Genomic DNA, 12,746 nt, shown 5'->3' on the forward strand with positions numbered 1-12,746 from the left:
GTGAGTATCACCCTCCCCTAGGACTGGCCTGGAAATGCTGCACCCCAGCTGACAGGGCCAGGCCTCAGATTCAAGGTCCAGAGGCAGCCAGGTCTTACCCAGAATTCTGTCCAGAATTTAAGAGAATAGTGAACTTTGATTACTACACACGCTGAACTAAACTGCCCCAAACTGCTAGGAAAAGGGAGGGTCATGGAGCTGAAGAATCTACTCAATTTATAGTGAAGTAGATTCTGCTCTTCTTAGAGAGGCAAATAAGGTGTTTTAAATAACTTTGACATTAAAAAACCATGGTATTTACAATTACTAAACTTCTTTGGAAAGTACTTACCAACTGAAGTATTTTGCCAACTACAACAGCATGAACAACATAAAAGAAACCATAGAGGAGGTATTTCAGCCAGACTTCTAACTTCCCCTGACAGAGCACCCATTGCAGAAGTTAGGGAAGGGGAGCCCTGGGACTGGTGAGCCGATGGGCACAACAGCATCCTGTCTGAGCATGAAGCCCAGGGCCCCAGGCCTGCTGACAGACCAGCTAGAGAGCTGTCAGAAGGATTTCCGAGGGACAGTGTGTGAGGACACAGCACACCCAGGGTGAGCAGTGGGGCTGGCAGTGCAGGGAGGGGGACATTAAGGGTGGGCTGGCACGGGCCACTCTGTGCTATCAGCCATGCCCACACCACGTCTGGTTGTTAACAACTGTGTTCCCAAAGATGCAATCCAGCACCCAACTACACCCTCAGTATACCTGCGGCACCAGTGACTCAGACAAGAGTTTCTCACCCAGCCTGGAATCCAGCAGGACATGATCTGTGCTATGACAGACACAAGGAAACCAGAAGATTGGGGCCTCATGAGCAACCAGGCTCCTTACCCCTCTCCACTCCAACAACACAATTTCTCCTATATTATTCTGCAAAGTTAACGTCACTTGCCCTGAAAACTGTGTTTTTAAAATTTTTTAAATGGCTCTTTTTTGAGAAAGAGAGAGAGGGGCAGAGAGAGGAGAGAGAGAGAGAGACAGAATCTGAAGCAGGCTCCAGGTTCTGAGCTGTCAGCACTGAGCCTGAAACGGGGCTTGAACCCACACACCATGGAATCATGACCTGAGCTGAAATTGGATGCTTTAAATGAAGAGCCACCTAGGAAACCCTAGTTTTGTTTTCTTTAAGACTACTTGTTCACTCAGTCAAAACCTATGTGACAAGCACCCAACAGGCCAGTGGTTAGTGCCTACCAGGCTGCAGGGCACAGAGTACATTTCCAACAACACAGAAAGTTCGGTTAGACAATACTAGATTAAATACTTGGTGTTCACACAGGTAAACACAAGAGACAGGAAACTTTCTCTTCTCCTAAAGGCCACCATTTGGGGAAAACCACCATTGATCAAATCAACAGCATCAATAATCAAATTTATAAATGGTTAACTATAAAGTGACCCAAAGGAATCAGGGGTGGGGAAGGCCCTGCTTACAAGACAGGCCCGTCTGCATGTAAAATGGCAAATGTTACTATAATAGAAGAGTCTCTATATCCTATAAAAAACAAGAAACAGGGACAGGCGGCTCACAGACTTGAGAGTTGCCTGCAGCTTGGAAACACAGTTCCTCTGACAATTTGCAACAGCATGAGGTCACCAGTGAGGCATCTCTGATCACTTCAGTTTGGGCTAATCCACAAACAAACACAGATATGGAAACAGTACCTCAGTTAGGTTGGGACTTCGTGGGAGCAATTACTTGTCATGGCTGAGGAATGCCTGAAACAGAGATAACACAAGCATCTCATGGGTTCTTGTCATGTTCCAGGCTGCCCTGGAAGCAGGGCCTGAGACAGTCTGGCCACGCCTGGGAACATCACAGAGGAAAGAGGCTAGGCAGCCTGGAGGGCACAGCAGGTGCAGGTGGTGGCACACATTGGAGTCCCCTCCCCGGTGGCTCGGTGCTTTCTGACAAGTCCCACCAATTCTTCCACTGGAGGGAAGGTGCTAACACGCTACCAGACTACACAGCAGGTTTTCCAAGGGCTGAACTCTAAACAGCAACCAGACAGGAACAGCAAATGGCCCCAAGGTGCTGGTGAAAGGGAGACCTACATAAGTTAAACTCTCTGTTCTCTAAAACCAACAGAGATATTCTTTCAGTTTTCTAAAAGCTGTGGGTTTAGTGCAATAAAACCCCAAATTACATACTGTTATTATTTGAGATGAGCATCTTTAAGATCTATTATACTTTCTTGTCTCTTTAAACCCAAGACAGGAACCAGGGGTACCTAGGGGTCTCATTTTGTTAAGCGTCAAACTATGGCTCAGGTCATGACCTCACGGTTTGTGGGTTCAAGCCCTGGCTCTCTGTTAGTGCGGAGACAGCTTTGGATCCTCTGTCTCTGTCTCTCTGCCCATCTACCCTCCCTCAAAAATAAAGATTAAAAAATAATAATAATACTAAAATAGGAACCAGACCCTTCGGTGATAACTTTTGATGACTCCAGGTCATCTGCAGGGAGATGGCTTGGGGTACAGAGGGCACAGGACTGTCCCTACTCCTATCAGCCACAGGGACTGGTGTGAGTGACCAGACACCCTCATGGGTCTGCTCTTGCCTGTGTTCCCTCCTCTGTGGCTGTTAGCTATCACCTCTCACCGATGGCATGGGACTTCTAATCAGCAACAGGAATAAAAATGACACTTTTGCATTATAAAGAAGAGTGCAAGGGTCTCTCCTGGCAGAAAAGTGGGGAAGGATTTTGTGCACAGATTTAGCCACCCCCTGTTCTAGAATTGGCTGAGAGAGAAGGACAGGTAGCTGCCATCTGCGAAGAGGGGAGCGTCGCTGCATGGAAATAGAATGGGAAGGGGAGCCAAAAACAGACCAAGGAGACCCTCCCTGGTTACCCCATCAGCTGGTATTTTAAAGCCAAGCTGTTCATAGCTAAATGTATACTCAACAGACCGGTATAAGCTTCTACAAGGGTTCAAAGAGAAATACTGAACCACTTTATTCACACAAAGCTTCCAGTTTGTGTCATCTTTCCACAACCCTGACAAGCTCACTCACAGGATCCTACCCCCTCCGCCCTCCCTGAGCTGTGGCTGGAGACAGATCAGCTTCATGCTAGAGTGCTTTAAACACAAAGCACCACTGACCACCACACCCAGGAATGAGGACCAAACAAAATCAGGAAGGAGAGCAACTGCTCTTCCTTCAAGGGTCCCCAGCAAAGAGAAACAGTGCACACAGTGGGGCAGTCCACAAGGCTGGGGACCTGCCAAGCTGCTGCTTGGTAAGAACAAGAAACAAAAGTGGACCCACACACACATGCTATCCTTATCAGGGCCTTCTATTCCAGAGGGCATTCAGGATCAGGTACTATAGACCCTTCGTGGCCAAATCCCAAACACAGACCACCCAGTTTGGATAGTGCAGCCACATTTGTGCCATGCCCACACGTGCAGATGTGCCCTCATCTAAAACATTCTCTGTGAGATTCCAAAGTATCCTTTTGACAAGCACAGACCTGGAATTGGGAGGATCATTTCTGAAGGAACACAGGAGAGAGATACCAAGGTGAAAAATGGAGCGAAGGCAAGATTGGTTTTATTGAGGGGCGCCTGGGTGGCTTAGTCGGTTGAGCGTCCGACTTTCGCTTGGGTCATGATCTCGCGGTTCGTGGGTTCGAGCCCCGTGTCGGGCTCTGTGCTGACTGCCAGCTCAGAGCCTGGAGCCTGTTTCAGTCCGTGACTCCCTCTCTCTCTGACCCTCCCCTGCTCACGCTGTCTCTCTCTCTCTCTCCTAGAAATAAATAAAAAAAATTAAAAAAAAATAAAAAAAAAAAAGATTGGTTTTATTGACACACAGTCTACACAGTCACAGGCTCCCCTGGAGTCTGAGAAACAGTGCTTAGCTTTTTCTTTGGTTTAAATTTATTTCTTAAAAGTCTCTCAAACTTTTGGCTGATGACATTTCCACTAATGCCCAAGGAAGGGTGTGAGCCGTTTCTCGGGCTGCAGAGTGGTTTGAAGGTTGTGCGTGAGGCTTTAGAAGACACTGGCTAAACGATTACTCATCTTCTCATCAACCAATGGGAGAGTTGCAGCTTCTCTTAGGGGTCTCCCCTCAGAGTCCCATGGGGGAGAGTGGAGTGGGGAGAATACGGAAATTCAGGACTAGTCATCAGAGACAAAACAATGCTCACACAGCACCCTCAAATGCAGCCCTTCTCAGGAATTTTCATGCAGAAGAAAAAGCCAACATTAAAGATCACAGATTCCTGTCTGACCTCAGTGCACGCCACTGCTAATACTAGCATTAAATGCCATCGTCATCATAGGCACTTCTTGTATCCCATCCCGTGAATCAGGCCCTTTAAACAACCCTCCATAGTTTCTCGTTTTGCCCTGAAGCCATGTCAGCTCAAATACTCTGGGGGGCCTGTTAAGAAAAAAGAGTCTCAGGCTCGTCGCAGAACAAATGAGCCAGAATTTCTAGATGCAAGTGAATCATGACAGGGTTGGGGGGTGTCTTATCATTGGGTACATTCATTTGAGCAATACTGCCTTATCTCCTTCAGTCTTTGCCATGATCCTAGAAAGCGGATACTATTTACTACATTTGACAAGGAGGCAAAGGAACTTGTCCAAAGTTGCTTAACTAGGCAAGTGAAGGGCAGGGATTCAGACCTTCTGGCTCAGTACAAAGCAAGGTCATGCACTGACCTGGTCTATGCTACACTGCTACCCACTACACAATCTGGAAGTGGATGGACACTTTTCTTTTGCCAAATTACAGAGCAACCTGTGCTATTTAAATGGGTGGAGGAAAGACTCTGTGGAATCAAGGGCACTATTTAAATCTATACACATTGAGCCCAAGTGTAATCAAACCCCATTTGGGGTCCTGCCCTGTCCCTGGAAGCAGGGTGTATGCTGCCTCCTCCCAAGGTACCACGAACTACCTTTATAAACCACGCACACGGTAGCAGCCCCAGAGAGAGGGCACCAGGAGGCTCTGAACTGAAGGCCTGCACTTCTTGCGGGGAAACTCTGAGGTGTTTCCAAGTATGAATTATGTGGTAAACTCGACACACTACCATTTGGCTTGTTAGGAATAATTGAGAAGCATTTGGAAATAATTCTCTGCAGGTAGAAACAGAAGGCATACACAGCCATCTTTGCTTTATTGTATTCATTTTATTGTACTTCTCAGATACTTTTTTTTTTTTTTAACAGATTTAAAGTTGTGGCAACCTGGTAAGAAAGGTTTGTGTTCCAATAGCAGTTGCTTAGTTTGCGTCTCTGTGTCACGTTTTGGTAATTCTTGCAATATTTCAACTTTTTCATGCTTATATTTGTTACGGTAACCTGGGATCAATGATTATGACTCCCTAAAACCTTAGATGGCAGGTTTTTTTGCAAAAAATATTTAAAAACATTTTTTTTAATGTTTATTTTTGAGAGAGAGAGAGAGACAGAGTACAAGTGGGGAAGGGGCAGAAAGAGAGGGAAACACAGAATCCGAAGCAGGCTGTCAGCACAGAGCCCGATGCGGGACTCAAGCCCATGAACCATGAGATCATGAACTGAGCCGAAGTCGGATGCTTAACCAACTGAGCCATCAAGGAGGCCCTCAAAAAATATTTTAAAATTAAGGTCTGTACCTTTTTTAAAGACGTAATGCTACTAAACACTTAGTAGGCTACAGTGTAGTGTGAACATAACATTTTATGGACTGGGAAACCAAAATAATCATTTTACCCACTTTATTGTGATATTTGCTTTATTGTGGTGGTCTAGAGCCAAACATGCAGTATCTCCAAGATATGCCTGTACACTACACACACACACACACACACACACACACACACACCCCCCACAGCCTGGAAATGCATTTACCGCTCTTGGCTACATCTATTAAACAACAATTCATAACTTGAAGTCTTATATTTTGAATACTGATTTGGTCAAATGGAAAATTTCAAAGCAGCATTATCTGTGTTAATCTGACAAGTAACCAACTCAGATCCTCATTATGATGCACTCACCTCGGGCTCCCCTCCCATACTTCAGTTAAATACACATACCCCAAGCCAGCCCCACGAAAAGGGACCTGGCAGCTTGCATTCAGGATTTGAGGGAGGCCCCACCAGGCTGGAGTCCTGCTCGCATTCTACAAGGGAGGCTGCAGCTTTCTGTGCAGAGCACCTTTGATTCATCTGTATGAGGCTCCTGTCCTGCTCAGACTGCATTGTTCACAGGAAGACCAGGTTGGGGAGGATATGGAAGACTCCACAAACCAGAAACTACCATCTTATATAGGTATTTCTAATAAAGATTTATCAGAGGTGCAGAAACTACTAGTCAAATTCAAAACTACTCTGATTTTATTTGCTTCAAGAAAATTTTTGCTACTTAGTCGGGAGGTTTTAAAAGCTCTAAACTTCAAATGCCTTGTGATAAAATAAGAAAAGGACTAACATGCATCTCAAGTAATTCTTAAGACAATTTAGTCCAAAATAGAGGCTAAAACATCAAGAAAGCTGGCCCAGACTACAAGCAATGGAACCATAATTACCTGTTTCTCCCCACAGCGTGTCGGTGCCATTGACGTCTACCTCATGTTCCTTCTCCAGTCCCAGCAAGCACTGGACCACCTGTCAGAAGTGGCAAGGTGATTTAATGAGTTCTCACAGCCATATGTGCTTATTATATCCCATGTATCAAAAGAGAGAGGGTGTTGTTTTTTAACCATGATTATCTCATGCTGCACAAGGAGACAAAAATAATGAAAACTGTTTTCCAGATAATTCATATGCTATTCACATTTTCACTTTGAGAAGAATAAAAAAACCTCAGTGAATTTCAGCAACATTGTTCAGGATTACTAGGTACTCAGAATTCTAATGAATTCAAACATGACCCAAATATGCCAGCCTAATCAACAAAGGACACGGGAGATCATACAAAGTGCAGTTTCTGCATAAATCGCCAGAAGACGGTGAATCCATTCTCTCACAAAGATGCAAAACAAAGCAATATATACCTTTTCAGTAAAATAAAATAAATTAAAATAAAATAAAATAAAACAAAACAGTATTGTCCAAATGAGTTTTCTACTGACAGCATTATTCTTCTTTCCTCTAGTTCTTTTCCCTTCTTCCCCGTCAAAAAGAGCTTGGGATCACCAGTATGGAGGCAGCAGTGCTGGCTCCTAGGGAAAGGGCACCAGTGAGCCCCAAGCCAGCATCCACCCTGAGCAACAGCAGCAACAGGAGAGCATAATGAAGTCATTTTCCTGTCCCCCAATCCACACCCTTTGGGCAGACTGCATCATGGCCCCAAATATGTCCACATCCTCATCCTGAAAACCTGTGAATGTTACCTTATAGGACACGAGGGAATCTGCAGGTGTGATCATTAATCTTGAAATGAGATGATTATCCTGAATTACCCAGGTGTATATCTCAAATACACTTCTCAAATGAGGGATAAGAGGAACCAAGGTCAGAGGAAGGAAAAGATGGGATGGCAGAAGCTTAGGTTAAAGTGACACACTTTGAACATAGAGGAAGGGGCCATGAGCTAAGGAATACAAGGCTTCTAGAAGCTCTAAAAAAGCAAGGAAATGTTCTCCTATAGAGCCTTCAGAAGGAATGTCAGCTTTCGGACACCTTAATTTTAGCCTTCTGACCTTCAGAACTGTAAGAAAAGAGAGGTGAGTGTTGTTTGAAGCCCCTGGAGTTTATGGTCACTTGTTACAACAGCAGTAGCAAATGTATACACCCTTCAAGGCTTCGGGTGAACAAGCCCTGCCCTTTTCCAGGAGACACTTACTGGCCCTGCTGAGGCTGCTTTGCACAGCAGTCCTCTCAGCCAGCTCTGAAACAGGTCGAGTTAACAGGAGTTGAGAAAAGGTCACATGTGGCATTCGCTGTCCTGCCTGTGATGATTTTTCACAGTCTGCGTTCCCACACAGATTTAGGCAGCACTTTAAAAAAGGAAAAACATCTCCATTTGCTGATTTGTGTATTTAACATGCTCTCTGTATAGGAGTATTCAAAAAACACATTTACAGTTCTTTTCTAAAAGAACAATAATAAACCCATTACACAGTAACATTTTAACATCGTGTGATTAAACATGTATTTTTTTTAGTGAAATTACTATTTTTTCCAAAACTAAAACATATAGGGAAGTTGGCTGGCATTATTTCCTATTTTTGTAAATCTCTTTGATGTCTGTCTTAAGAGAAGATAGCTGCATTCTCTTATGTTTCTGCACTTATTGCAGTATATTGTATTGGCTTAAATATTGTATATGTGTACTTTTAATTTTTAAATGCCAAAAATAAGCCAGCTTTCAGTGTGTAGATGTGAAGGCACGTGTGTGCACATGGGTGTGTGCATACACATCAGTGTGTCTGTCCTTATGTTTTAAATGCCAAAAAGTCATCCAGCCAGCTGGCTTTGCACCTAAATTCACTATAAATCATTGTGGGTTCAAATTTAACCAAATACTGGCAACTCTAATTGCTTGAAGATAATACAGAGTGAGAAACAGGTGGAAGAGAACAGGTATAAATGCTATTAAATCTCCAGACACATGGGTCAGGAGATTATAATTAAATCCTCAAATTGAGGGAGTGCCTGGATGGCTCAGTGGGTTAAGCTTCTGTCTCTTGATGTCAGCTCATATCAGAAAATCCGGGCTCATGAGACAGAACCTGGTGTGGGGCTCTGCGCTATTAGCACTGCTTGGAATTCTTTCTCTCCCTCTCTGTGTGCCCCTCCCTCCCTCACTCTCTCTCAAAATAAATAAACTTAAAAAAAAGAAACTTAAAAAAAATCCTCAAACTAAGAAATACTGACATCTACCAAAAATAAGTGCTCTATTTAGCTACTGCAAGAAGCTTTCCTTCAGTGCAGGAACTGTGAATGACAAGCATTCTTACACACTACCAGAACTTTGAAGTGCTATTTTTAAAAAATCTTTCAAATACTGAACAGTTTTAGAATTAGTATTCTACATAATTATTTTTAAAAGATCACAAGGACAAAAGAATGAATCAAAGAGAAAAAAGTGCAAGACAGCCGGGCTGGAGGGTAAATGTGGAACAGAGGAGAAACTGGGATACTGCCAAGAGAGAGCCACCACTCCCTTCCCTGCACCCCCCACCGCATCCGCCCCCCCCCCAACCGCTGGAGTGTGCATGCACACCAAGACTGTGGACCCCAGGTTCTCCCACACAAAGGGTGGGATGTCAACACAAGACCTAGACACGTGGTCAAACCAACTGCCATTTCTTGAAATCCTCATTTTCTTTCATTCTTTAAGTGCATCACAGACTACCAATGAAGAGAACTAGGAAAAGCACCTGAGGGGCACCTGGATGGCTCAGTCGGTTAAGCATCGTACTTTGGCTCACATCATGACCTTGGGGTTCATAAGTTCGAGCCCTGTGTTGGGCTCTGTGCTGAAAGCTCAGAGCTTGGAGCCTGCTTCANTAAATAGAAAACACCCAACCCATTGGGTTATGGCTTCCAGTTTCCCAAGAGTGTCCTCACAGCACTGACTCACCGAGCTGTGGCCCATGCTGGCAGCTGCTGTCAGCGCCTGCTGCAGGGCTTGGCTCTTCCTCAGTGCACCTGGCTGGGGAGGACCTGCCGACCACTCACAGGTCAGCAAGTACCGGAGAATGTCACCGTGGCCCCTCAGTGCGCTGTGCACCAGCGCACACTGGCCTTTCTTATCCAAGTGGTCCACCTGAAGGCAAGAGAAGGTCATGGTTTAGTACTGCATCCCAGATGAAGTGAGCAAACCCTGTATCACTATAGGTGCCTGGGGGCGGAGGGGAGTGTCACATTCCAATGCGACCTTCTCTAGAGTACCAAATATCCAATTCAACTTCCTTGTAGTGAATGGGTCCCCTTGGCCTTTGTAGATCCAGCAAACACAGGGCACCCTCGATTCCTGTCTCTCAAGCAAAGGACTCAGAGCTCCAAGTTTCTGGGAAATGTGTGTGGGGACACAGACCAAAGCCTCAGTCAAAGCTCTATGCTTCCCAATGCTGGTCGTGAGTAGAACACTCTAAAGCTGCTGTGACAAGCTATGATTTAGGGAGAATAAAACTGTTCTCTAGTCACTGAAATAGGGGATCCAGAAAAAGGCAGGGATCTGGAATATCTAGCTATGACCAAGAAATGGCAGGAAGGGACTCTGAAGGCCATCTAACTGGGGAAAGAGGTCATGCACACTCAAGTGACCTAGGACATGTCAGCATGTAAAGTCGGGCCTCAAAGCCAGGAAGGCCAGCTAGCCACAAAGTTAGCATCTAAGGGCTGCTTACCTCTAAAGGTCCAAGTGGCAGCAATGGGCCATCCCCTGTCTAACCCTAGGAATACTGGACTGGAAGAGGAGCTCAGGGCCCAGCCTCACCTCACTTGCAAATTCTGATGATGCTCTGAACCATCACCCAGAAGCTTTGCAGGAGACACCTATATGACACCCAGCCTCCTCCTACAGAGCTTTCAGCAGTGGTAGGAGTCTGCTAGCCTTCGTACAAAGCTAAGCCACAATTTACATGTAGAAATGAAGGCATGGAGATGTGCACTAATGCACCCACTGGGAAGGCTTAATTGTGACTTTCCCCTTCTTCCTTGAGCTGAATACAGTCCCAAATATTGTATTTTTGAGGGAAAAATTAAAAGGCTCTCATAGTTTCTATAAACCTAATTAACGTCTTTGTGTTGAAACTTATATATCCTAATTAACTATAAAGACAAATACCAGCTATTTATTTCTATTGTTATTCAAAAGCACATCCCCTCTCTCCCAAGGAAATGCTTATGGTGAACCTAAATAGAGTTTACTGTGAACTTGGCACTGTTCTCACTTAATCTCTCAACATGAATGGTCCTAAAGTAACTTGTTTAATAATATAGCTACATTTATTTAATGCTCACACAACAGCCTTGTGGTAAAGGCTGTTGTCATAGTCATTTGACAGATGAGAAGACTGAGGCATGCAGACTGGACAGTGTGCTCTGGATCTGAGCTGGCAGGTGGAGAAATGAGGATTCTGGGCTGTCCAGCTCCTGAAGCCATGTGCTCAAGTATGTGGCTTCTAAGACCCATAGAACTCATTTTATTGTTAAAAAAAAAAAAAAAAAAAGACACAAAATAAAATGGGACAGGAAGAAAAGTGGGGAAAAAAAATCTTCTAAGATCTTTTAAACTAATCTAGTGCTGTGTTAAAGTCTGTGACTGAGTTCTAGGTTGCCATTTCCAGGCTTTTGAAAGGATGATCCCTATTTACGCTGCTGCTGATCTGGGGTCTCCTTGGTGTCCTGTCTCCCTTGGGCAGTATTAAGTAGAATTAAGAGCTTATGAGCAAAACACATGACCCCCCCCATCCCTACCCAAGGCCACACACCTGACCACCAACAATAGCCACCATCACACACTGACTGGTGCAGGCAGCTCACCCTGTTTATGTGGCAATTTCTATTTGCTGCAATTCAACCAGGTGGAGAAAAAAGAGAGGCTGGCCCAGCTGATGATAATTATAACAAGGCTATGAAGACATTTCCCCCCCCTCCCCCCACTGGGGAATGCCACCAGCTTACCCTCGCCCCCTTCTTGGCCAGCAGACACACCAGCTTCATGTGGCCAGCAGCTGCAGCATAGCAGAGGGCCGTCATGCCATTCTCTGACATTCCCTCCAGGCAGGCGCCAAATTCCAGGAGAAGAGTGGCCACTTCCTCATGGCCGAGGTGAGACTGGACGCACAGGATTGGGGCATTATTTAACACTTCTGTCCTGTAGTTCACGTTGGCCCCTCCCAAAATCAGGAGACGGCTGACCTGTTCAATAATATTCCCCAACAAGATGAATTTCCCACATAAACGTCAGTCACAACAGCATTTGTGGAGAAGGGCAGTGTCCTCATTTTACTCCAGGAGTTCTCAAACTAGAGTATGCAACAGTACTGAGAATGCATCGGAAATGCACATTCTTGGTAGTGGAAATCTAAAAGGGCAGCTGCTTGGAAAACAGGGTGGAGGTTCCTCAAGATCTAGCAATCCCACTTCTGGGAATATATCCAGTGGAAATGAAACCAGGATCTCGAAGAGACATCTGCACCCCCATGTTCGCCGCAGCACTAGTCACAATACCCAAAAGATGGAAACAAACTAAAATGTCTCTCGACCCATGAATGGAAAAGCAGAAGTGGTATGCACATATACAATGGAGTATTATCCAGTCTTTAAAAGAGAGGAAATCCTGTCACACGGTGCAACATGGATGAGCCTTGAGGATATTATGCTAAATTAAAAAAGCCAGTCACAAAAAGACAATGTATGATACCCCTTACATAAGGTACCTAGAGAAGAGAAATTCAGAGAGACAAGTAGAATTGTGGTTACCGGAGGATGAGGGGAGGTGAAAAGGTTTTGTTTAATAAGTGTAGTGTTTTAGTTTTACGAGAGGAAAAAGTTCTGGAGAACTATTGCACAATAATGTGAATATACTTAACGCTACTGAATTCTGCACTTAAAATAGTTAAGATCATGGAAGTCTGGGTGGGTCAGCCGGCTGAGTGTCTGGCTTCGGCTCAGGTCATGATCTCACAGTTTGTGAGTTCGAGTTCTGCATCAGGTTCTGTGCTGACAGCTCAGAGCCTGGAGTCTGCTTCAGATTTTCTCTCTCTCTCTCTCTTTCTGCCCCTTCCTTACTCACACTCTGT

At 44.8% G+C, this 12,746-nt stretch overlaps 1 protein-coding gene across 7 annotated transcripts in view; it reads right to left on the reverse strand.

Moving 5' to 3' along the window:
• Window positions 1-12,746, reverse strand: part of TANC1 (tetratricopeptide repeat, ankyrin repeat and coiled-coil containing 1) — a 239,414-nt gene that overhangs the window by 22,327 nt on the left and 204,341 nt on the right. For all 7 annotated transcript variants that reach the window (XM_077761028.1, XM_077761027.1, XM_077761025.1 and 4 more), the window contains 3 exons: window positions 11,626-11,862; window positions 9,578-9,763; window positions 6,576-6,654 (listed from right to left, as the gene is read on the reverse strand). In XM_077761028.1, the coding sequence (XP_077617154.1) occupies window positions 6,576-6,654; window positions 9,578-9,763; window positions 11,626-11,862 (502 nt within the window). The remainder of the gene's footprint in view (window positions 1-6,575; window positions 6,655-9,577; window positions 9,764-11,625; window positions 11,863-12,746) is intronic.

Source organism: Crocuta crocuta, unplaced genomic scaffold (genome assembly GCF_008692635.1).
Source record: "Crocuta crocuta isolate KB4526 unplaced genomic scaffold, BGI_CrCroc_1.0 scaffold153, whole genome shotgun sequence".
In the NCBI taxonomy this organism is placed as follows: Eukaryota; Metazoa; Chordata; class Mammalia; order Carnivora; family Hyaenidae; genus Crocuta; species Crocuta crocuta.